The sequence below is a fragment of the Oryza sativa genome, chromosome 2, assembly GCF_034140825.1.
Source record: "Oryza sativa Japonica Group chromosome 2, ASM3414082v1".
In the NCBI taxonomy this organism is placed as follows: Eukaryota; Viridiplantae; Streptophyta; class Magnoliopsida; order Poales; family Poaceae; genus Oryza; species Oryza sativa.
This window is the reverse complement of record NC_089036.1, coordinates 23,744,938-23,770,460: the sequence shown is the minus strand read 5'-3', so window position 1 is coordinate 23,770,460 and position 25,523 is coordinate 23,744,938. Positions and strand designations below refer to the sequence as shown.

Here is a 25,523-nt window from a genome sequence, read left to right as displayed (position 1 = left end):
GTGCACGGCGAGCCGCGGCGCGCCATGAGCAGCCAGCCCTGCGCCGTGGTCCACCACCGGTGGCCTCTCATCATGTCGTCGACGCCGCCGTCGCCCACCCTCCTTGGCAGCAGTGCTCTCGCCGGCACGCTGTACAGGGACGTGGCGTCGCCGTGGCCGAACAGAAGCAGAGGAGCAAGCTTGGGATCCAGTACTGCTGCAGATGCATCGCCTGCCTCCTCCATGATTTTGATGGCCGACTGTCCCACAGGTAGGATACGGCCGGTCAATTGAAAACGAACGAATTTGGCGGTGCTTTATAAACGAGGAGAGGCTTTGAGCAGTGCAATTACTGGCATATAGGAAAGAGAAGCGAAGAAATCTGCACGCCTACGACCTACGATTACTAGTACCAATTAGGACATGAATTCCTACACGACATCAAAATTCAAACAAATTATAGTACTAGTACTTTGGGCCGGTAAATCAGTAAAAGGAAACAGTAATCTGGGCCGGGGATAAAGAGGGATCACCACATATGCATCTATGGAGATTGGATAGCAACCAACAAAAACCAACCGTGCCGGGTATACAAACTACAAGCAGAAGCGGAAGCCGACCTATATATGAGTCCGGAGGAAACACGTCAAGAAAGCAGAGCTCCGTAGCAGCACAAAACGCAGCGCGCCAAGCAGGCCATTGCGGTGCACGAACCCTCGAGATTCGCCAAGCAGATAGATGGAGGCCACTGCGACGGCGGCGCAGGGACTACGGGACTGGTCGTCTCTCCCGTTGGACATGCTCGTGCTCGTCCTGGATCGGCTCGGGTGGTCGACCCACCCGAGCTTCGCATTGACGTGCCGGCACTGGCGCTCCGCCGTGTCGCCCTTCTACCCGGCGTGGATCACGCCTCTCCTCCTGAGCGCCGCCGACATCGGCGTCACGAACGTCAGGTACTACAGCCCCTACTACCACAGGTGTTTCGAGATCGCCGACACGCTCCTCAAGGTGCCCAAAATTGCGGCTAGGATCTGCTGCTCCAGTGGACAACACCTCACGCTGTGTCTACCTAGATTGATCCTCCAAGCCGATCTCGTAGCCGGCACCATGTATGAGCTGCCAGAGATGCCTTTCTATTCATTCGAGTTTATTGTCTACGATGAGCACGCGCGGAGGATGTATTGCGTCAACACGACGTACGCGCTACAGCTCGCCCGTGCGACCCAACAAGACGACGGCGAGTGGGGGCCCTGGGAATTAACGGACTTTGACGTGGAAGGACCGCAACTTCTGGCGGCGCCGATCAGCAACCCGGTGCTCCATGGTGGTTTGTTGTATGTTCTTGGTGAAGACGGGAAGATGGCGGTGTATGATCCATGCAACCACGACAATAATTTTACAGTTCCCGATAAACCTAAGGGCTTTGGAATCAAACACCAAGTTGATAGCCACCTGTTTGAGTCCGACCAAGGCGCGCTCATGGCTGTCCTCGTCGGCTACAGTGGTGCGCCTATCCATGTCGTCAAGCTCAACGAAGAGACGATGGAGTGGGAGAAGATGCGGTCATTGGAAGGACATGCGTTGTTCACCGGGACATACACGACAATGTTGAGGAAGACTAAGCTTAGATTGATGCAAAACAAGGTGTTCCTCCCGAGGCTGTATGACTGGCCTGAGACTATCCATGTCGACATTGTTACACGTGATGGCGAAACAGCATTTGTACCAAAGTCATCCAGTTCGTCTAACACCAAGGAGATCACCTCGGACATAAATATTTGGTTCTACGAGTTTGGGCAGCAAGACGCAAGAGAGTTTTGGGGATCGGAGAGAGTAGATTATAGTATTTGGGTTGATTTTAGTACTAATTGACACAAATTGACGTTGTTAGCTCTTATATTTTCATATAGTGAATCATCTCACAATGAAGTTACTCTTCTTTCAGGCCAAAATCAAAATCGACGCAAATGAAATTTGATATAATATTTCTTTGTTGGTTGAAACATGGCGCTATTAATATTATGCACTCAGCCAATGCAATTTTTGCATGAATTGATATTGATATTTGTGCACAGTAATTTATGAGGATTTAAGGGAATAATAAAATTATAGGCTTGGATGATTTTCTCGGAAAATTTGAATTTTTTTGGGAGGGAAGGATTTAGGGTTTGGGTGATTCACAAGGATTTAGGCAAGTTTTGAATTTCAAAATTCGAACCTTGGGATTTGTAATGGAACTTTGGGATGAAGTTTTTGGGATATCAAGGAGAGACCCACCGAGATCTTTTGGCACACTTAAGTCCTTGAGGATACAGAAAGATCTAAAATTTTTGCAATTAGGATTTCGTTTTATACAAAATAAGTTAGAAAAATAATTCATTCGACTGTGAGTTGCTGAAGATATGGTGGTGTTATCGGAAGACTTGACCGAATAGCCATCACTGCTAAATGGTGGCATGGATCTACTTAATCCACAAATAGACTTTCCCATTAAACCAACCATATGACTGATTACTCCCTTCATTTCACCAACATCCATTATCCAATGCATGAATCGATTTAAAACCAAAACGTATCACATAGAGCTAGAAGAATGAGGAAAACTTCACCAAAAGCAAAGTAGTTAACGTACAGGTGCAAGTAGTTAACGTACAGTATCAATGATACTGGTTGGTGACGTTGGCTTTCATCATATACTTGGTTATCTTCTTCTTCGCCTTCTTGTCTTCCGACTCACACGTCTTAGCGTGAGCCAGAAGTGGGTTTCTCGCCCTGGCCGAAGAAGGTTCAAGAAGAATCTTCTTGTAGCCTTTTCCGCAGATCCAACACTTCTTTGGGTCGAATTCCTCCTGCTGACGCACGGCCACCTGATGGCCCGTTGCAGTGGCATCGAGGGCGACCTCGTCGGACTCGATGACTGCGCCGAGAGAAGGTTTGGGAGCGCCGTCGTCAGCGTCGGCATTGGCGCTGGAGTTGGGATCGACCTTGTCGTCGGCTGCGACAGTGCCAGTGGGATCGACCTCATCCGTGACGGTGTTGTTGGCGCTGGGAGTGGGGACGAGCTCGCCGCTCTCAGCCCTGGCACTGCCGCTGGTGTCAGCCGTGGCGCTGGAGTCGGCCATGACGCCCTCGTCGCTTGTGTCGCTGGCACCAGCCGGCGCAGCACTGGTGCTGGCAATGTTAGAGACGGCAGTGCCAAATCCAGCGGGATCCACCAGCTGGTACTGGAAGGCGCCGGGCTTGAACTGAACCAGGATGACGGTAGTGTTCTCGCCCGATGCCAAGCCGAACTCAACAACCTCCTCACAGATGACACGCAGCTCTGCACCCTCCTGCATAGCAATATTAATTGGTCACAGCATTATTGGTAACAGCAGTTTTAACAGCGAAAGAATCGAAGTCAAAGCAGATGGCAGTTTGTCAGCCAGGCATGCATATTCAGTGCTAAACTAACAAATGGTTTTGTGAGGTTTAGGGCTTACACAGTTTTTTTTTAAAAGAAAAGAGAAAATCAGGATATTTACATTGCTTGATTGAAGTCATTTCCTAGAACAGATAGCATGATTAACACCACTAAGATATCTTGTCCTGCCAAGAAGACAAACTGAGGGAAAGAAAAGACTCACCACCGATAAACGGTCATGTATGTAAGAAACCACGTCCGCACTGTCCACGCAAGACCTGCAGGGGGAAAATATACAGTAGTCAATGCAATTAGTATGGAACTATGAGTGAAACTATATATGAACCAAATAGGAGGAAAAAAAAAAAAGAGAATGCCAATGAGTACTGGTGACATAAAAATGATCCAATAGTTATTGACAGGTATTTTTTGCTGAAGAGTTACCACTTACCAGAGACCTTGACTTGCAATAACAAGAAACTCCATGTCATCAGTTATGTCATCCTGACATTGAAAGGGCAATTTTCCATCAGATCCCAACCCGGCAAAACTGAACTTCATATTCTACCAAACGGACCTATTTACACTTAGTTACACTTACAGCGAGGATGTCCGGATCACATACCAGCATTTGTTTTTCACGATCTAAATCTTTGTTCTTCTTGAAAGCAAAGTCACCTGAAATGTAAGTAGGTAAAACGCCAATCACAGTGTAATGTGCTTCTTTTTGTGCTATTACATGCAATCAATGAAAAACAGATCCAGACAAGACTATACCAATTGATCTTGAGATTGTTACACCTCCCCCAAAATCACCGAGGACCCATTGTTCCTTGACTACATAATTCCCCATTACTTGTTCACACCTAAGTCCAAGAGATCTCCCTCCTGCATTTTGAACTCTCTCTCTTTCAGACTCAGTTCTTGTGCATGGTTTGTGATCGAAGGATAAATCAATAGCCTATTGACAAAATGGAAACAAGCACAAATGTTAGGCACCACAATGAACGAGCTTGCAAATTAGGTATTAACCAGAAATTCAATAGGGAAACAATCACTATACCAGGCCACCCTGTCTTGAGAGTACGCAACGAGAATCACCAACATGTCCAACAATCATTTGGTTACCTCTGATGACAACCACACATGCTGTGCTCCCTTCATACGCTGGCCCAGTATATGTCGCCTGGGAAAACAACAACCAAACTGAAGTATATAACACAGAATCACAACATTGTTAGAAGGAAAAGGCTACCAAAAAATAGCTCAAGAAAGCCAACAGGTATAGAAAAACATTTCTGAAAACCAAACCAATGTATGAAAGAAATAACCATCGAAGGGATATCGCAAACAATACCTCAATTTGGATAGCATAGTATGATAAGAACCAAGGTGCAATGAGAACTTAAGAACCTGTTGGCCTCCAACTCAGTAAACCAGCCAATTGATATGTAACTAATTGAACCTTTTTTAATAGGAGCAATTAGTCGAGATTAGGGTTAAACATATCTCCTCCAACTCCAAAGTACATCACAAGAAAGAACAACAGTCTCGATATCAAACACATTCTTCCATTTCCTTTTTCATAGATACAATATGCACACTGTCCAACAAATACAATTTTGAGTAACTTCTTCACGATATGAATATTTGAGGATGCTAGGGGTTAAAAGATTACTACCTGTGGGAAAGGCTTAGCACAGACACCAGCCTTGAGAAAATACATACATCCATTATCATGAGGAATAACTAACTCTCTCCAAGCATCGGACTGTTGCAGGTTCTCATCCATGCTGCAGCAATCACACGAACAATGATATCCCACATTTCCAAGTGCAGCTATAAACAAAATTATGTAAAGTAGGCCAAAATAACCTTAAAAACACATTGTCCAGTGCATTAATCAGATCGTTGTGATAGTCTTCATGATTGCATAGCTCAATGTGAAATTGTTTTGCGCAATACAATGCTACTTCAGCTCCTGAGATAGAAAAAAACAATTCAGTATGGCGTCTCGCTCAATACGATGGATCAAGATTACTTCTATTGCATAGAAGCTTATAAATCAAAACACTGTTGTGAACATTAGTAGCAGAACAACACTTGAATAGGCATCATTAAAAAAAAACTAACCTGTTAATCTGTAATTATCCTCTAAATTATCATCACCATTTATATTACTAGTAACTCATATTCATGCAGTGTTTTATCTCTCATGAATTAAAATTTCTTTTTATGTAGTTCATGTTATCCTTGCAAGCATGCCACACGAATGTGATTACTGATTAGCTAACTTGTTCATTATCCATAACTGTAGCATCATATTTATTTGAAAATTGACAGGTAAATGTTTCAACATATACCACAAAGTTTTCAAAACATGCGCAGAGATAAACAAAGTGATACACACAGACAAACATAGCATGACATAACAGTTACGCCAACAATTTGGAGGGTTTGAAATTAAAAAAAAAATGAGAATGAAAGCAAACCTCCATGGCCATCATAAACACCAAAGAAAGACGTGGACGTGGCATCATCAAGATTTAGAATAGCTGCATGCTAGAGAATATAGAGGGCATATGTCAGTCACAGTATTTTGCAGAACTGTCCCTTTTTTTTTCATACAAAAGGCTGCAAGTTTACTCACAGCATCTTCCATTTTCTCACCCCATCCTTGCATAGACGACACAACATACTTAATTCTGTCATTCTCTTCTTCAAAAGTGAACTTCGATTCTACAGGAAGGCTGTTACCCATAGCGGAACTTGCTTTGCTGAAAATTTAACATGAATACAAATATAAAATAACATTATTAACAAAAACGGGGAAAGACACTTAAACAATAATACAGATCAATTAAATGCCAGAAAGCTAGGTTACATATGAAATAAAGTGAAGTAGAATCATCAAACTTGATATGGCACTACTTATCTAGCTCAAAGCACAGGGTGTAATTGGTGCTTTCATTCAGGGCCCTTAAATGCTTAAATGCATTTTTGAGATATATAACATGGAAGTATCAATCTTCAGTTGCAGTGCTGCATTATTTTACACCTAAATCTTATTTTATTACTGCGAACAAAATACACACAAGGTTTTCTACAAACGCGATATAAGCTTTACTGACACATATCATAACACCAAATTTCAAAGTGAGATAAGAAGAGGAAACGAGCGCATAAAGTGTACTGTACAAGAATGATCGATTTCCTTTAGATATGGCACTGCTTCGGCGAATCAAAACTTAAACAATTGCAAACAGAGAATGAAGAACAGAAGAAAAAAAGCAAGAACAACCTAACAGTACAGTACGGCACCGAACGCCATCACAGAGAAGTGAAAAACAGGTTACAGACAAAAAATGCACAATATCTCGGTAAGGGAGAAGGAAGCCAAATCAAGATTCAAGAGATGGAAGTTTCTTTGATAGGTAAAGAATCAGAAGATTTACAAGTAATTCAATGGAGCGACACATGCAGAAATCATTGAACGAAAAAATAGCATCGAGTAAACAAAGCCACAATAGGACAGAGAGTTCTTTCGAGGCAGAAAACAGAGAGACGTGTAGAGAAGAAGCATCCTGCATATTGCATCAGGAGCAGCGAAATGAACAGAAGAAGGCATCTAGCTAATACAAATTCAGAAACTGGCACTTCCGCAGCATACCAAAACAGAACAAACTGAAAAGAGAAACGAATTGATGTGGTTTAATTTCTCGAGCTTGCACTGGTAGAAATAGAGAAACGGAAGGCAAGATCAAGACCAAATAGAGAAACGGAAGGCAAGATCAAGACTAACATGTTCCGAGGAGAGGCGAACGAGATCACCATGAAGCTTCCGTGCTCTTCAACCTCCTCCAAGAAACTCACACACCCAACTTCAAAAGCATCAAGCAACAACAACACGGGAAAGGGAAGCCAAGAACAGGAGGAAAAAAATGATCACGGCCAGGTAAAATCTTAGCAAATTTCGGATTCCGAAACGCCTTAAAATTCGAGAAGAGAACGAGGCGCCGTTCTACTTGATCAATACGTAAGGAAGACGGGCAGATTGCATCAGGAACAGCAAAAAGAATAAGAAGAGGGCATTTGGTTTATACAAATTCAGAAACTGACACCTCCGCAACACACCAACTGCAAAACAGGAGCCAAAAAAAAAAACAAAGCAGAGAAGAGAAACGAATTCATGGCGTCTAACTTCTCGCGCACGCATTGGTCGCGCCAGGAACCGTCAAGATCAACGTGCTCCGATGGGAGAGAGGCGAACGGAGACCAACCATGAAGCTTCGGTGCTCGTCGACCTCCTCATCCAACTCCGAGAAAACCACGCCTCAAATGCATCAAGCAACAACATCACGGGTACGGGAAGCGAAGAACACGAAAAAAGAGGACCAGACCGCGGTAAACAGGAACCAACCAAGACGCAGGGTGCTGCTCGATTCAGCGAAGACAAGAACGAGAGAAACCGCGACACCAAACACTCCAAGCAAACAAACACCACCACCAATGGAGCAAGATCGAAGAAGAGTAGGGAGAAGAATCTCACGGCGCTTTCGGAGAAGAAGTAGGGTTTAGGGATGGAGGCGGCGGATGAAACCACAGAGGAGAGGAGGATGAAGTGGGAGAGAGATCTCACCTCTCACCTTTGCCGCTGCTCTTGAGACGCGAGAGAGAGAGAGATGCGGAAAAGTGGTTGTGCTGCGAAGCGCAAAAAGTTGTGCTTAAATACCTGGACCGGACGAATCTCCTCCGTCGGATCGTCCCTCGCGGCTGATCCAACGCTCGAGGAGTGGCCCCATCCTGTGGCTGGTGGTCCCCACGGATACCTCGCCCCTGCATGACTCGTCCAATTCTCTTTTACTCATCATCATCAACTATTAGTCAGTTCATCAATCTGGGTACAATTTTCATCAATTCTCTTTAATCTGGATCAGGACAACTTCCATACAATCTCCACACGAATCGACAAAAATTCTAGCATTTTCAAATCCCAGATTAAAAAACCCTGTAATATGACAATATCAAGCCTAATCAGAATTAGCTGACCTGGAATTTCTAATATTACATGGCAAGATAATATATGCTTATTTACAACTTAATCTAGTACATCGATCACATCATGTTGGCAAATGGTATGATGATGTTATCAAGCTTAGAAGGTAGCGACCTGCTGCTGCTGCTGCTGGCCTTGCTGTGATCCGCCGATTCCAGTGCTCGTGATGTCTGAAGGGCCATCTCAGAATGAAGCCGCAGGCAGGTCATAGCCATCTTGAAGACAAACATGCCAATGGGAGGAGTTAGATGACAGTGTGAAAAGTTACTGAGTTTCCAGCTTATACTGAATTGGTCTCTTTTAAGTAAAAACTGGTTTCCAGCTTATAAGTAAAAATATGTCCTGTTTTTCGTTACAAATTGCTGAAAAGAGCTGGGTCACTGAATTTGTATACTGAAGGAATGAGAGAAATGAGTAGGTTACAGAAAACTAAAGCATATAAGGGTAGGTTACTGAAATGATTAGGCGATGCAGACAAACTTTGATACAAAACCAGCATAACTGTACTCCTTTGTTCGTCAAAAAATGACCTATTATTATTGTGTGTGGTTTTAAGAAACAAATGTCATCCTATTATACCATAATTGCTCTCTACGTCGACGAACAAAACACGAACAAGTGATCGATAACAGATATAGACCAGAGTACTTACTGATGTGCATTCTGTATCAGGATCTGTTTCTGCAACATGAAGAGCCCATGTGCGTATCCATTCCAAACCAGTAGAAACATCCTGATTTCCTTCTATAAGAGATGATGCAACATACGACGGATGCAGCGCTATCAGTATGCAAGAAGCTGCAAACAACACAGACCTCCTGACGTATGCTTCGGGATGTTGCGAAACAGCCCTGCAGAAACAAAATCCAATGTCAAAATCGTACCACTTGGTTATAACTAAGAAAGTCTTTAACACGGAAATGCTTGTTTTAGGCTTGGCATACCTAGATCTGATCATATCAAGAAGAGCTGGGGCAACAGCTGATGCTTCTGGATGCATTGCCATGCACTTCATACAGACACCAAGCATGTATATCAATTTACCTAGGACAACAAAGTCCCGATTGAGCAAGTCAACACCATGTGATCTTTTATCATATCCTTGCATAACAGGGAGCATAAAAGCAGCAGCATATAAAGGAAATCTGTTTTTTGACCACTCTGTCTGCAAATCTTTAGCTTTTCCAAGACCCCATTTACGAGATTTTCCTGATTTAACTTGACCAGATCTAGATGGAACTTCTCTTTCATACCGGTGTGACCAATTCAGAAGTGTTCCTGATTCTGAGACTTCCCTCCAAGGACCTGCACCAGCAGGTCCCTGATCACTAGGAACTAGCCAAGAGGGAGAGGTGTCGGATATCAAGTTTCCATGCCGCAGCTCTCTCCTTACAATTTTAGTTTCCGCAAGCTCCTGTGCGGCCTCAGTCATAACATCAATAATCAAAATGCGCTGACTTACATCCACGCTTGATGAGTACAGCAACTTGGTGAGAACATCTAATGGTTCAAATGTGCAGGTTACCAGCAAGGCAACTAATGCCTTCTGTCTCTTTTCTTCAGCAGAATCTTCCTCTCCTTCCATTGCCACGTCAGAACATCGAACATGCACAAGTGCTCTAACAAGATCACCTGAGTTGTGGCGTAGTTCATCAGGTGATGCTCTCACAAGCTTTTCGGCAGAACTCAGAGCGTTTTCAACCTTGGGTAAAAAAAAAGGGAGGATGATCAGAATTTTACAATAATTTGCTCTGGAAAGTACAGGTAGCACTAGATAGAAACTTACACCGTCTGGATCATCAGGTTTTCGTAGTGCAGCAGCAAGATCTTTTAATTGGGTGAATTTCTTCTGCAAATCTGAGTCATCGTCTGACAGATCATATGGCTCCAGGGATGAATCACTGGAGGCATCAATGTTCATTATTTCCTCATCACATTCTTCCTCTCCGAAATGCCCATTCACAGCAGAACCAGACGTTTCACAAGAATCTAGTGATTTGATCTCAATGATTTTTGCCCTGTTCTCTGAAGTATCATGTTTAATAGCCTTTGCCCTTCTCTCACCAGCATGTTTCTTGTTCTCAGGCAAAGATGGTTTCAGTTTGCTTATAAGTTCTACATCCTTTGAAGGGGCTGTGATTTCCTTCGGAGATAAAACCCCAAAGTCCCACTCAACATTCTCACAACAGTTATCATCAAGGTATAGAGGATTGTTTGGATCAACAACTTTAGAAAATGTCAATGCAATAGCACTGGCCATCTTCCGGATTAAATCAATTGGACTCTCTAACCTACCTACAGCAAAAGAGCATTCAGTATTACCATAATAATAATATGATAAGCTAATGCAGGGGGGGTGGGGGGGGGATACTCACAGCTTACACCTTCAAGAATATTGTTCAATACATCTTTAGTTGTTTCTAATTCTCTTTTTGACATCTTCTCCAAACACAACCCAATTGCTGCAGTGATGTCTGAGTGTTGTTTAAGGGGAACAAGTCAAATGATAATTTGCAAATAAAAAGTGTGTAATGTAATACAGTTTTGAGTGCCTCAAAGGATACAAGCTTGTTGCTCCACTGAGTATGCCTGGACAAACTCTTTCTTGGACCAAACACTGACTAAAGTTTGCAGTGTACCAAGGAAGCTCGATGTCCTTTGCTTCTGTGTTTCTATGCCTGAATTTGGTGGCAATTCAAAGACAGCATAGTGAAGAATCCATCTCAGACAACATAGAGGGAATGTTTTCCAACGCAAAAATTTGTCAACAAACATTGCCCTGAAGAAAGCACAGAGAATTAAAGGATGAAAGAAAAGAAAAGAAAAGACACGTTGAAGATTATTTGATCAATCGCTGCATGCCAATTATACGCTGAATAGACACCCATAATATAAGCCCATGCTGAAAGTTAAGTAAACATACATGGCACCCTGTTTGTCGTTCATAGGAATGAAGTAACAAAGACATACAGGGTATCTGAAGACTATCATTCACCTTACCTAAAACATCCACTAACTGAAAAAAATAAACCTCAGAAGTACTTTTTCCTTCACAGATAAATGTAGCATGCCAGACACAGATGAACCAATGTGGATAAACTAAAAAACAAGCACGTCAAGTGTTGCATAGTATTAAAATGCGCACATGTACTATCTCATTCTCACCTCAAAAACAGTTTTGTGCATGAAGCTCTGATTAAACAAAGTCCACAGAATCCAGTATGCCTCCTCATCGCTTGTATGTTGTGATGCAAGTTGGCGCAACATCTCTTCCGCCAACCTTTCAACAGAATGCTGGTCTCTAATAGCCTCAACCACATTAAACCAAAATTGGGAAACATGCTTGATCTTGTCAGGACTTATGGTTTTATGATCAGATTCCATACATCTCTTTAAGTGACTACGGATCCTAGGAATCAGCTCAGCACCTAAAATGCCTGAAAAGAGCAAGATATATTATCAGAAATACAACAAATAGTAGGGAAAAGGATGGCTACATAGATTACAAACAAGAAGTTGTTAATGACTAGAACAGTGTGCTAGGATGATCAGCCATGACATGAGGCACTGCTATCCTGGGTGACATCTCAAGCATTGCAGACCCCAAGTCTACTGTGATTGCCAAAAGTGAACACTGGATAAAAACCCAAAAACAGGCTACCTTAAATGTTTAAAATTTCAGCTGAAGGGACTATTAGTGGACCATCAGAGAAAACCAAATGTGTACCACTGTGTTGAATTAGTTTGCATAAGGATTAAGGATTATATGAGGACAAAAAAGGATAAGCTCCATCACCCTAGAGCAGACCATCGCAAACATAAATGTTGAGTTGAATACACTATAATCCTACCAGACACAAATGCATTGCAAAACCATTCCTGCACCAACTAGAACTGCCCCCATCAGTAGATAGAAATGTCAAAGCAGATAAACTAATAGCACACTGCACACGTCAAGCTACATCCTGAAGGATGAATACTCACCAGTAGATCCACGACGGCTAGCACGAGATATCACTTCACCCACGAAGAGGAACACAGAATTAGAGGGATCTAGCCCATTAGCATCTTCGTCAGCAGCCAACTCCATAGCCGCTTGTTCAGTTGCAACAAGAAGCTGATCGACAGCACACTTGAAGAATGACCTTGGTTTCCATCAAGGAATTACAGTTTGGAGGAACAAACATAGTGCAAATAAATACGTATTAGCTGAGAAAAAGCTAACAAAATAAAAGGAAAGGAAAAAAAATTAACAAAGATGTTTGTGTTTGGAGCAGTGGGGGTGAGGACACGATGATGTCAGTGCAGGTGAAGCTCCCATTCTTGTTTTATCTGGAACAGACGCAAGTAGTTGAGCAACCCTTGAAATCAAAGCTGCTCTGCCTGGGTTCAAGTTGTGATCATCGTGCTTGCTGCTTACAGTAAACTCTGCAATAATCTGGCTGACCCCCTTATTCTCGACAAAACATAGAATTAACAGCCTGAAATGTGGGAAAATAATGACAAACTAAGCTCAAATATGGTTATCAGGTGAGAAAAAAAAAGGAAGATACCAGATAGGAACAGGCCCATGAATTTTCAGATGAAGTGTGCATGCTAGATTGTTTGATTCCTAATGACTCGAGCATAAAATAGACTTAAGAATACAAAGCAGACTATTGGGCAAATACATGATATTAGTACAGACCCATGCAGTCGAAGTGTTGAAACTTGAAAATTTGTCCTACAAGGTTTGGGTATAATATTTGAAGTTGTGAACTCACAGGGAGTTGTCAAAAAGAAGGATGTGCTATAGACTTATAGGAAAAGCAAACAAAGTTGGACCAATAAAAGATTCAGGTGTAATGAAATAGAATTGATAGATTGTTCATTAATAAGCTTTCAATGTTTGAACATATAATGTTATGATCTTCCTTAGAGCCTACTTTATGAGACAAAGCAGGAACAAGAGCTTGAATGACTTCAGTTGGAGATCCTTTGACAAAAAAGGAATCACAGATTTCCTTCCTTGCACAGGCACGAATCTGATGTAACCACTTCAAGGCAACATCTGGACAACCAAAGTGTGAGAATGGGATTATAACTGAAGGAACTTTGCAAATGGCCTAACTGTGATGAACAATCAAGAAGTTTTAAGCGTATAGTAATCAAATTGTAGAGATTGGTAAACAATACAAATGAAGTATGACTTGTAGAGATTGTAGCTGGCAGATAACATTATAAGCAAACGGGAGAGTTGTACATGAAAAAAATATCAATGGTACAAGTATGTTTGCAGTGACAAATTCAAGAGTAAACTTACGGCCAAGCAAAATCTTAGATAGAGTAGGAAACGCTGGACCATGGCAAAAAGCATGCCTCCAAGATCCCCGTTCATCACTGCTGAGGCTTACACCATTAATAATCTGAAAGTACAGAAAATAATTCTCCCTGTTACATCATGGCCTAAAAGGATGGAACTCCAATTGGCTATTTGGCTGAATCATATTGAAGGAAGCATGTGTCTTTGAATATCCATACTAATTTATCTCTCAAGCATGAAACTTGATCCTCTGTATTCTGAATGAATTATCAAATGACACAGGTTTTACAAAATGTACTCCCTCCATACTCGTAAAGGAAGTCGTTTAGGACAGCGACACGGTCTCCAAAACACAACTTTAACTTCTTGTTTCTATAAAAATATTTATTGAAAAGTGATATATGTATACTTTTATGAAAGTATTTTTCAAGACAAATATATTCATATAATTTTTACATTTTCAAACTCAACAACTTGAGAGTTATTCATGATTTATATTCCCAAGGTTTGACTTAAACATTGTCCTAAACGACTTCCTTTGTGAGTATGGAGGGAGTATGCTGCTACAGCTCACCTAGCAAGGTCCTGCAATTTGATTACCCATTGTGTGACCATTATTAAAGCTATAGGTTTATCAATTTGATGCTTATCAATTGGAAAATTTTGTGGATGCTTATCAATCCAGTTTCGGAGTAATTCCTTCCAGAGATCAATTTCCTCAAATATATGCACCGCAATTATGACAATACAGTGGCTGAAATATTGTCCATGTAACCAATAGTGTTCACTATGATACCTTAATGCTCCATTTCGGCATACAGTCCTAAGTGATTGCAAGTCAAAACAAAAACTCAAGACCTCCTTTTTTTTTATCACAGACCCCTTCCATGATTTTTTTTTTTTGAGACAGAGAGCGGAGACCCTCCCATTTCATTAACGAAATGATAAGATTCTTACAAAAGGTTCAGAGCAAGTAAAGAAACTAAACATCACACAAGCCCATGGGGCCTGACCCAAAACATGACAGCCATGTTAACTACAGCAGCTCAAAGATGAAAATAAACCGAAGACATTCAGCAAAACAGCCAGCATTCAACACCCCAAACGCCTGACTTGTGGATTCCATCCATGACTTGCATTGTAGAGATCACCGGCTACCCTTCCATGATTATTAGCAATCACACATCATTGTTTGCGCCAGAACCAAAAATAGCAATGATAAAACTACAAGTCATTTTTCTCAGATGCACGAAATAAAAGGCCTAGAATTAGCACAGAGCTTCACCTGGCTCCTGAAGGGTTCGTCCACGGTACCTACAGGAGAGCACACGCGGACAAGAGAGGCCATCAGACACCCCAAGTGACAGCGAATGAGATAAAGGGGAATAGGGGGCATGTCGGATTAGGATTCGGAGCCTCACCGGCTACGGTAGCGGAGTCGACGGGGAAGACGATGGCCGCGACGGCGTGGATCGCGCGGACGACCTCGCCGGCGCTCGACGCGGCGGCGACCGCGTCGGCCGCCTCCGCCACCTTGTCCAGTGCTAGGTCTTCGAGGCGCGCGCCACCATGGTCGCCGCCGCCGCCCGCCGCGGAGCTGCTTGGGTTGCTCGCCATGGGAAGGGGGGGGGGCGGGGGAAGGGAAACACAGGACGAACCTACGAGAGAGCGCTTGAGAAGGGTGGAGGTTTTGGAGCAAGAGTAATTAGGGGGGTTTTGTTTGGAGGTGAAATTACAGTTTTGCCCGCCTTGGCTGCCGTTGGTTAAGATAAAAATTTGGGGGTATGTTTGAGAATATCAAATTTTCAAATGAACTTTTATTAGAGAAGATGTGTTAGAGAATATAAAAAAAAATTGAAGGAATTAAAATGTCGAATTTCAATTGTACTTTTTAGAGAACATGCTACCGGTAGTATACTATTGACCCTCACTCCCGTTTAGCAATTTAAAAAACGTGCGCGTGGAAAACAAGAGATGTGAGTTAGGAAAGTAGTGCGCGTGGAAAACGAGATATGTGAGTTAGGAAAGTGGAGATGAGAACTCAGCCTAAGCTTTTTTTTTTTGTAAGGTTAGAATTGATGTCATTAAATTTTGCATATTTCTTTTCTTCGATACAGCAATTAACTAACTTTTCTCAGTTTTGACTTTTGACAAATCCCAAAGATAGGACATAAAGTAGTCGAATTATGCATCAAAAGCGGATGAAGCGAGTATAGCCAACTGCCAAGTACTCCTACGGAGCATGATATGATTCGAAAATAAGCTCAAACTTTCGAACGCTTTCATTACAACCAAGAAACATTTCAATTTCATATTATTCCCATCATGCTTCCCGAAGAAACCATGATGAATTTATCATGGTTACAACAGAAACATCCACTTCTACAGCGTAACAAAGAATGGTACTAGTATTGTTCTATTCTGCACGTATTACATTCTGTGTGCGGAACTCAACACGTACTGCTCGAGTACAATTTCAGAGCAGAGGGCAGGGAAATGAAAAGAATGCCATATGTACCAGGTATAGTTAAGTTAAGAAGAAAGAAAATAAAACTGTGAATATATCTGCTAGTATTGTACAATTATGCTACGAGGGCAATGGTCACAAGATGCTGCCTATCAACCATAGGTGCAAGAAGAGCCAATACACCATGAGCCCTAGCCTTGCACGAGGCCGGTTCATCAGAATTTGGCTCCCTGAGACCCTACAGAAAAAAATACAGGGCAGTTAGACTACAGAAAAATACAGCGTGGTTAGACTAAAGGCAAATAAAATATTAAAACGTGTAGAAAAGTACGAGCTACGAACTCGTAGGAAGCACTACTCTACTCCCAGAAGACGATCATAATTGTCAACACGACGAAAAAATCAACATAATCCCATCAGTGTTTGACAGCATTGTCTGTTGAAGTGTAAGCTGCTTACCAGATGCCATCAACCCTATCAGCAATCTGTTTTCCTTGTGCTGGAATCATGCCGGATGTATGCAGTGATTTAAATACACGCCCTTCAATACAGCAAATACAGCACTGTCAATGACACATTAAAAATGATTATTTAAACAACACAAAAGGATGCTGTTACCTTTGTCGTCAGAATCTTGTGCAGTAATTAGTCGTTCCGACTCTCGGCCAATATTCAGAACAAGATGGTCAGATGAGCCTTTTCGCATTAGTCTAGAATGCGCAGCCGTAGGGACAGATGAAATTGATGCCTTCCCCGCTGGTCCCTGCAGAGAAGTGGACTCTATTGTTACAACCAAAGCATAGATGGAATATTCATACATCTTCACGAGATGTGCTGGCATGTGTAGTATCAGAAACAAAAAAAAAATGCATGTATAAGATTTGTGGCCAGGGAAATCACACGAAAGAACAGTAATACTACTATCTAATAATATTAGGAGTGTAAATGGCATATGCTAAAAAGGTAATGGAGCAAAAGAAAAGAATTGACAAGATAATAGACAGACAAGGTTTACCAAATCTTCAGCATCAGATATCTCTGAACCAACTGCTGAGGAAGATGCTTCAAATGCTCTATCCATATTAGCCTCTGGTTGCACAAGCCGAGCATGATGCAAGTCATCAAACATCTTAACTTTTGTTGACAACTCATCAATTGCCTTTTCCCTGACCTGCAGCTTTGCTCCCAGTTCCTGTATTACAGACTTGGCATTCCCAGATTCCACATTTGAGGCAATTATTAGTTTTTCCAGCTTTGATAAGAGTGCTTGTGTGCTTGTAGGCTTGTTATCTTCTAGTGCTTCTTTTCCTCCAAGATATCCTAATCGCTGAATCATTCGTTCCATACTAACTGTTATCTCAAGTAGTTCACTACTCTTTGATTCCAGCTCCCTGCGGTTTGAGTCACTATTTCTGGATGCCTCCTTTAGCTGCTCCATTTCACGAGTATGGGATTCAAGATTTAAATGTAAATCTTCATTTTCATATCTCAAGGTATCTACTTCGTGCCGAAGTGCATAAACTTCATCAATGAGACTGAAGAGCTTTTCAATAGGACTAGAGGACATAGCCAATTCTCTCTGCAAATGTGACTCAGCAGATGATGTTAACTTATTTATTTTCTCAACAAGCGCTTCCAATTGATCCTTTGAAATAACCTCAGTCATACCTGAATATTTTACAGAGGACGAGAGTTAGGACAAGAATAAAACAAGTAAATAGGTTCTAAGTAGGAAATTGTCAATAAAGAATGTCCCGTTGGCAGTTGCATAAGAGAAATTACCTCTCTCTGTTGTATTTTGTGCGTGCTCTAATGACAGCAACTCTATCTCTTTTGCCTTCAACATATTCCCCCTTTCCTGGTACTCTTGGATCTTTATTTCCATTCCTTTGCGCTCATCCTTTAATGTTTCAAGATCTTTCTCCAGCACACATACTCTTTTTACATACAGCTCATGCTCCTGCAAAGAAGTTTCAGCAGCTGATTCAGTTTGTTTCAGCCTCATTTTTAACTCATCTAACATGGTGAACACTGCCTCTTTCATATTAGATAACTTTTCTGACTCCAACTTCAGTCTGTTTACAGTAGATACTAAAGCATCTGAAACCTTAGTGTAATCACTAGCATCCACATCCTTCAAAACAGATGAAGATCCTTCAACTTTTGATACAATGCTGGAGTTTCCTGTTGCCAATTCTATTGCATAGCCTAGTTCAAGAAGATCATCAGAAATGGTTTCAATCTGTTGGTAGCAATAAATACAATTTGATGACATTGCCCTCAACTCTTTCTGTAGAGAAAGCAATTCGGATTCTTGAGCTCTATTATGAGTGTCCTTGTTTTGCAATTCATTCCTCAAGGTGTCATGCTCTTCTAGAGTATGAGCAACTTTGCTACTTGCCAACTGCAAAGAGTGATGAACCAGCGTGATATTTTCATCCATGTAACCTGACAAGTCTTTAAAAATCTCAGACAGGTATTCAGCTTGGTTGCTCAACTGTTCAACAACAGTAGAGAAGGACAAAGCACCATCAACATTCCTTTTTCTGATTTTGCTGCTTGCCATTCTTTCAGTAACAAAGTTATCGTAGTCTGGGAAAGAGAGAAGCATTCCCGATTCTGAATCCTGCTTATGAACATATGAAATGGTCAGATTATGTTTGACATGATTAAGCCAAGTCAATCGGCACAATTTGAGATATATAAAGTGTAAGTCAGGTAAAAACATTTTTTGGTTCCCTCGCTGAAATATCTAAAAGTTTAAAAAACAGAAAGCCTGCAAGTCTCAAGTCATTTTACCGCCGTATCCATTGTTAGGAATTAGGAAACAGTTACAAACACAATAATTGTTCTGGAGTTACAAGATCAACAGATCCATAACACGAGAACTGCATTGCGTACATGTATAATGGAGTAACTGTTATGATTAGAAGAAGAATTTAGCTAGATTGATTGGTGGTAAGATGGAGTCAGTACCAAGGTCCTAACTTTATACTAAAACTTCAGAAAGCTGTGTATTACAATAGAAAACATAAACACACTGAAAAGCACAAACGCTAAAATCATAAATCATTTAAACAAAGAGTCATACAATTGAGTGCGTGTGTGTGTGTTGGGGGGTGGGGGGAGGGGGCATTGAGGCCAGGAGAGGAGGGGCACTTTACCTCCATTGTTGGGTCAATCTGAAAACCCTTTGCAGCAAGCTGTTCACGCATACTCCTCACAATAAGGGCCATTTCTCTCAAGGTACTGACCTTCTTTCCAAATTCTTCAGTCATTAATGATAAGAGGCTGTTATCCATTACAAGTGTACTAAGTTTCTCAAGGTAAACATCATGTTCAGTTGAATGACTTTGTAAGTTTCCATGACTTCTGTCCAACTCTTCCAAACATTTGGCAAGCTTAGCATTAAGAGCACTAGTTTCTGTTTCATGCTTGGCATCAGCTTCCTTCTTTTCAGCATCAAGAACAGAAATATTCACTCTAGCCTGTGACAATGCATCTTGTAGTGAGTTAATCGTTACATTGGCATCTTCGAATTTGCTGGCATAAATAGCCAGTTCCTCATTTGTTTTCTCCAACTCCTCTTCTACAGCAGCAGTATGCAATTGCATCTGCCGCTTTTCTTCAGAAATAGAAGAGATATACTCCTTTGAATTACTCAATTCATCTTCCAATACCTTTAGGCTGGAAAGGGCATCAGCAAGCTGGCTAGCTTGTGAGGTAACTTGTTCATTTACTTTGTGTAGCTCATTCTCCACAGAGCTCTTAGTAACTTGTGATTCCTTGATATATTGGGCAATCTGACCTATTTTGTCGATAGGATCCTCACATGGGCTATCGAAAGGAAGAGAAATGCTTGATATCAATTCAACTAGAGCACCCGAAGAAACTTTGGCTTCTGCCAACATGCTTTCCACTTTTCCCTTTTCGTCAATAAGGGAAATAATGTCCAACTGCAACTTTTGAGAGTGTGTGACCTGAGAAGACAGATGCTCAACTTGCTCTCTGAGATCCGTAATGGCAGATTCTCTTGATGCTATCTCATATTTTAGATTCTCCATTTCCATGTATGTTGCATCAATGTCTTGTTTTAGCTTATCTGTTTCAGAGTTCTTTTCATTCAATGTATGTTTTAAATTCTCTATTTCAGAGTTATTCTCATCAAGAGCATGCTTTAACTTATCTACCTCAGAGTTTTTCACATCCAAAGCTTGTTTTATGTTCTCTGATTCAGAGTTCAGTTCATCCCAAGCTTGTTTTAGCTTCTCTAAAACAGAGTTGTTTCCATCAAGAGTTTGTTTCAAGTTTTCTAATTCAGCATTCTTTTCATCCAGAGCATGTTTTAGCTTCTCTATGTCAGATTTCTTCTCATCTAGGACTTGCTTGAGTCCTTCACGTTCCTGTACCAAACCCTTGCCCTTTTTAACAGCCATTGACAATTTCTCCCTAAGCAAAGATGATTTTTCCTCCACCCGTTCAAGCTCTTTCTGTAATGAGTCCTTTTCATTTTTCAGTGCGTCAGTTTCCTGTACCATTCTTTGTAATTCACCAGATAGCCTCATCATCTCAGATCTATCAGCCTTGTCTTCTTCAAGAATTATTTTACATAATGTTAATTCCTGATCTAGGGTATAAACTTGTGTTTGAAGCTTCTCGAAACTTTCACACTCAACAGGAGAGGACTTTGCTCTTCCTTGGATGTTGGCGAGGCACTGTTCAACTAATTTGCCACCGTCCAGGATTTCATGGTCTTCCAATTGGACATCAGAAACCTCTGCAAATGCCTTCACAAGCTCAGTATACCGCGACGAGACAACAGACAATTGATCACTAGCAGCATGGTACAGGGACATCAATTCAGCATGTTCATTTGCAAGTATGTCCTTTTCCTGCTTCTCTTCAAGTAGAGCTATTGTCAAGCGGTCAACTTCCTCATGCATTGAATTCAACTTGGATTCATGTGAAGCCAGTTTGTGCAGCATAGCAGAGGACTCATCCTGCATCCGTGCTGCATCCTCTTTAGCCTGGTACAGTGAATTGAGAAGCCAATGGATTTGTGAATCGAGCTCACCAGTTAAGACTGCATGTGGAAGGTCAGTTGAGGCTAGGATATCTTTAACTTTCCGATGCTCTGAGAAGATCATGTCAGCAATTTTCTTTTGCTCAACCAGCCATTCCAATCTGTCAGCCATCTCCAAGGAAAGCAGATCCTCTGGAAATGATGCTTCTGACATTACCCCTTCAATGCGTTGAAGAATCACATCCTTTACTGAAAGGGAAGTCTGAACAGAAGTAAGTGCAGTGTTTTCTTCAGTCAGTTGCTCAACAGCAGCCTTAGCGGCTTCCCATGCATTATATGTTTCTCGAAGCTCATCCAAACATTGCTCATGTTCATTCGACTTTTCATCCAGCAAAATCTTGAGTTCCTCAACTCTGCTCTCAGCTGCTTGCATGGCATCTGACTTCTGCTGCAACTCTGTCATGCACCCATCAAGCTGAGCTGTCTTTTCTGCCAATGCCTGCTTCAAGGAATCACGATGCTGCACCAACGACTTGCCCTTTGTAACAGCCATGCTGAGCTTTTCTTTAGTTGTCGATAATTTATGCTCCACCTGTTCGAACTCTGCTTTTGCCTTTTTTGCTTCAGCATTCACTACATCCAGAGCAGCTTTCACACTCTGAAGCTCTTCAGCAAGATTCTTGTTTTCTTCCCCAAAAGTGTTCACCTTCTGCAGGAAATCTGCTTTATTCCTCTTGCTGTTAACCAGTTCTTCCGAAACAATACCTAAGATGGTAGCATGATCGCATTGCCCTGTAGCCCCAAAATCAGGCTGTACCTCTGCTAGAACCTGCTCAAGTTGTTCAATATCCAGTAAGATTTGTCGATGCCTCTCTGCCAGCAATGAAGTCTTCCTTTCAACAAGAGATATCCCCTCTTCATCAGCACCCTCACTGCTGACGTCATATTGCCCAACCACAGCATCAACAGAAGCAACAATTCTCCCAATAGCTTGTTCTGACCCTTCCCTCGACACCTCAACCTCCGCAGACCTACCGCGTAAGCTCTCGATCTCCTGCTCCCTCGCACGCACCACTGAGTTCAGTTCAAGTACAAGTCTCGAGCAATCGTCAAGCATCGAGTGCAGCGGCGTCAGCGATCCCGACGCCCTCTCATCAGAGTCCTCCGCCGGCAACGATCCCGAAGCATCTTCCCCCACAAGCTCACGCAGCATCCCTCGGAGCGCCACAGCCTCCCGTGCAAACACCTCCCTCTCTTCCTGAACCAAATTCATTCATTCCACGTCCGCATTATTACAAACTATTAGCTATATCGCATCAACTATTGACTGGGTAGATGAGGCAAAAAGCGAAGCGACACCTTGTACTTCCGGCACTCGGCGGCTAAGCTCGACTCGTCGGGGAAATCGATGACAGCGATAGATTCGTCGAGGGAGCGGGCGGAGCGGGAGCCACCGAGGTCGTCCGGCGCGTCCTCGAAGGTCTCTCCGCTGGTGGCGTCGTCGGCGGGCATGTTGACGAGGACGCCGCCGTCGGGGTCGGCACCGGGGCTCCGCGCTTCCTACACGCAGCAGCAGAAGCTTCCATAAGCCGTCCTCCTCACGCGAAGCCAGGTACCATGACAAAAGGACGGCCGAGACGGCGGCGGCGGCGGCGGGGGAATACCTGGGAGGGGAGCTCGACGAGGACGCCGTCGCTGCTGCCGCCCTCGTCGGACTGTACCCGGACGCGCGGCGGGGAGCGGCGGAGCGCGGAGGAAGAGGCGGACGACGAGGAGGAGGACTTGGGGGAGGAGTCGGAGTCGGAGTGGTCGCCCATCGCGGCGGCCACGGCGGCGGCGGGCGGCGCTGGATCTGGGCCCGGGGGGGGGGGTGGGATCCGATCAGGCCATCGCCGAGGAGGAAGAAAGAAAAATTTGGGGGGATGTTTGGTCCGGTGGAGACGATGGCGTGTGGGCCCCGATCCCCAGGGTGCATGGAGGTGGAGGTGGAGTAGCAGAGCGGCGAAGGCTTGGAGGAGACTGTGCTTACGAGTGGGACCCAGGACTCAGTGGGAGATGGGAGGGTGACATGTCACCTTGCCGCATTTGTCAGCTGGTCGGACCCCACGTGGCGGAGTGTGTTAACCGGGCTCCCGGGAGATCGCGTGTACTTCTTCGTGTCGGGCCCCCGGTGGTGGATTTTCGCCGACCCGTTGACCAGTGTAAACGTTTCGGTTGCTAGTATTCAATCTGTAAATAAAATAAATTCTAACTGTATATTTATCAATAGAATTTGAGTGTTTAGACTGAGGGAGTAAATGATAGGAGTATCGTAGGAAAGTAAGCGTCTGTTTGGAGAGCTTCTACTATGGCCCTCTTTGTTTAGGTTTATAAGCCAACTTATAAGCCGAAAAGTCTAAGACTAAACAAACAAGCGGCTTTTTCGTTTGTCTTTTTTGAAGCCATAAGCCACTCTAACACTATTAAGCCAAAAGCTAGGTTGGAGAAGCTTTTTTGGCTTATGTGAGGTAGATGTATGACTCCACCATTAAACTTAGGATATTAAATCCACCGGCTTATAAATCATATAAGCTAATAAGCTGACTTAAAAGTCTAAGCCAATAAGCTTAAGCCTAAACAGAGAGGGTCTATATCTTCTCCCAGAATCAAAAGCCTCCAATCAGTTTAGGTCTTTTTTGGGGAGCTTATCCCAGCTGCAGCTTTTCCCAAAAGATGCTTCTGCTAGAAGCTGCCTCAAACAATCCACAGTTTCTGAGAATCTGTAATTACATATTCTAAAAAATGAACTAAGAAGCCAGAAGCTGGGTTTCAAAGCTTTTCCAGATTCTCAGAAGTTGGCTACCAAACAGCTGCTTCTCAGAATCTAAAGCTCCCCAAACAGGCCCTAGATTTTGGTTCAGATTCTGAGAAGTTGTAGTTGTAAAATACTATATAAAATGAACTAGAAGTCAGAAGCTGGGAAACCCCACTTTTCTAAATTCTTAGAAGCTAGCTACCAACCAGATGCTTCTCATAATGTTAAGCTCCCCAAATATGCCCTAAATCTTTTTTATAAATTTTAATGAGCCATAGCCTAAATGATAACTTTGAACAACAAAACTAGATAGGAAAAATTGCAAAAAAAAAACATCCATAAGTTATTTGAAAGTTTTACATTCTATCCCATAAATTATTCTTTTCAAGTGTCAACCAACCTACTTAGTTTTATTTAAAAACCATCATAGTATTCATATGTTTAATCGAATCAACATGTGTTTCATAAAGTGTGAGCTGTCAAGGTGGCTTTTACTGAAACTAAATCATTTCAGAGTATAGTCTTGATATTTTTTTTAATATTCCACAAATAAAATTGTTGAGGAGAGTTTAAACATTATCGTACTGAGTTTTGTTGTATGAAAAAAAAAGCTCAAACAAATATAGAAAATAAATATAATGCAAACACTTGGACAAAATTGATTGTTTTGATTTACCACCCCAAGATAGCCAATGCGCACGTGCTTAATTGAATCAATTTAATAATACTATATTAGGGATAACGGGTTGTTTCGATTAAACACGTACGCATCGGGGGTGGTATTTACAACAAAACTAAGTTGAGGGTATTGCAAAAAAAATGATTTATGAGGTAGAATGTTAAATTTTATGTGACTTATGGGATTGTTTTTTAATTTTTTCCACCTATATATGAAAATGGAGGTCCCTCGACTATTAAAACTAATAGATTTTATCCCTTTGAACGGTACGAACGATGGTTTTATCCATTGTGACGTTGAGTGAGCCGGCTACTGATCTTGAACGAATTCAAGGAGGGGACAACTTCTATAGGATGAAACATCAATATTAATTGAACTACAATTTCTCAAAGAATAAGAAAAAAATAAAACAAAAGCTTTTGTCATAAAAGCTATAGGAAAATTTCAAAACAAAAGAAGAAAAAATTATACTCCCTCCGTCCCATAATACAAGGGATTTTGAGTTTTTGTTTGCACTGTTTAACCACTCGTCTTATTTAAAAATTTTTTAGAATTATTATTTATTTTTTTACTTACTTTATTATCTAAATTACTTTAAACACAACTTTTCTTTTTTTATATTTGCATAAATTTTTTAATAAGACGAAGGTATTTTTATAGGGGGCTAACCACTCACAAGAAAAAGAAAATCATAATTTTTGGATGGTCACTTGCCAAGTTTCCATGGTTGGTCAAGCGCCATTATAACACTTTATGGCGCGTAACAGTTTCCGAGGCATGGGTCCCACCGCCCACCCCCGGAGGCTCGAGCAGTCGAGCA

General features: G+C 42.1%; 4 protein-coding genes across 9 annotated transcripts; 1 reads left to right on the top strand and 3 right to left on the bottom strand.

Annotated features, from left to right (window-relative positions):
* Positions 1–689: 689 nt before the first annotated feature.
* LOC4329878 (uncharacterized) lies at positions 690–1,973 on the top strand. Its single transcript, XM_015769690.3, has one exon. The coding sequence runs from the start codon at positions 718–720 to the stop codon at positions 1,849–1,851; it is 1,134 nt and encodes a 377-aa protein (XP_015625176.1). The 5' UTR covers positions 690–717; the 3' UTR covers positions 1,852–1,973.
* Positions 1,974–2,469: 496 nt separating this feature from the next.
* LOC4329877 (probable protein phosphatase 2C 16) lies at positions 2,470–9,130 on the bottom strand. Of its 5 annotated transcripts, XM_066307182.1 has the most exons (13): positions 9,091–9,130; positions 8,553–8,653; positions 8,115–8,218; positions 6,033–6,159; positions 5,875–5,944; positions 5,258–5,363; positions 5,064–5,175; positions 4,446–4,568; positions 4,160–4,343; positions 3,984–4,060; positions 3,834–3,886; positions 3,606–3,660; positions 2,470–3,311 (listed from the first exon to the last, which is right to left on the bottom strand). In XM_066307182.1, exons 4-13 carry the CDS (start codon positions 6,141–6,143, stop codon positions 2,637–2,639), a joined length of 1,566 nt encoding a protein of 521 aa, XP_066163279.1. In that variant the 5' UTR covers positions 6,144–6,159; positions 8,115–8,218; positions 8,553–8,653; positions 9,091–9,130; the 3' UTR covers positions 2,470–2,636. The 5 variants fall into 5 exon arrangements, with proteins under 5 accessions (XP_066163279.1, XP_066163278.1, XP_066163280.1 ...); XM_066307181.1 differs by lacking the exons at positions 8,553–8,653; positions 9,091–9,130 and having other exon boundaries at positions 8,115–8,224; XM_066307183.1 differs by lacking the exons at positions 8,115–8,218; positions 8,553–8,653; positions 9,091–9,130 and adding an exon at positions 8,022–8,039.
* LOC4329876 (uncharacterized) lies at positions 8,281–15,427 on the bottom strand. 2 transcript variants are annotated; one of them, XM_015769688.3, is made up of 13 exons: positions 15,162–15,427; positions 15,026–15,054; positions 13,741–13,843; positions 13,319–13,488; positions 12,731–12,921; positions 12,423–12,583; positions 11,620–11,875; positions 11,003–11,232; positions 10,814–10,912; positions 10,225–10,733; positions 9,383–10,140; positions 9,091–9,289; positions 8,281–8,653 (listed from the first exon to the last, which is right to left on the bottom strand). In XM_015769688.3, the coding sequence occupies exons 1-13, from the start codon at positions 15,355–15,357 to the stop codon at positions 8,498–8,500; spliced, it is 3,057 nt and encodes a 1,018-aa protein (XP_015625174.1). In that variant the 5' UTR covers positions 15,358–15,427; the 3' UTR covers positions 8,281–8,497. The 2 variants fall into 2 exon arrangements, with proteins under 2 accessions (XP_015625174.1, XP_015625173.1); XM_015769687.3 differs by lacking the exons at positions 8,281–8,653; positions 9,091–9,289; positions 9,383–10,140; ... (6 more) ...; positions 13,319–13,488; positions 13,741–13,843 and adding an exon at positions 14,588–14,899.
* A 598-nt stretch (positions 15,428–16,025) lies between these two features.
* LOC4329875 (trans-Golgi network-localized SYP41-interacting protein 1) lies at positions 16,026–23,189 on the bottom strand. Its single transcript, XM_015770327.3, has 8 exons — positions 22,895–23,189; positions 22,590–22,790; positions 19,372–22,488; positions 17,990–18,833; positions 17,223–17,875; positions 16,826–16,970; positions 16,667–16,748; positions 16,026–16,445 (listed from the first exon to the last, which is right to left on the bottom strand). Exons 1-8 carry the CDS (start codon positions 23,045–23,047, stop codon positions 16,343–16,345), a joined length of 5,298 nt encoding a protein of 1,765 aa, XP_015625813.1. The 5' UTR covers positions 23,048–23,189; the 3' UTR covers positions 16,026–16,342.
* Positions 23,190–25,523: the final 2,334 nt, after the last annotated feature.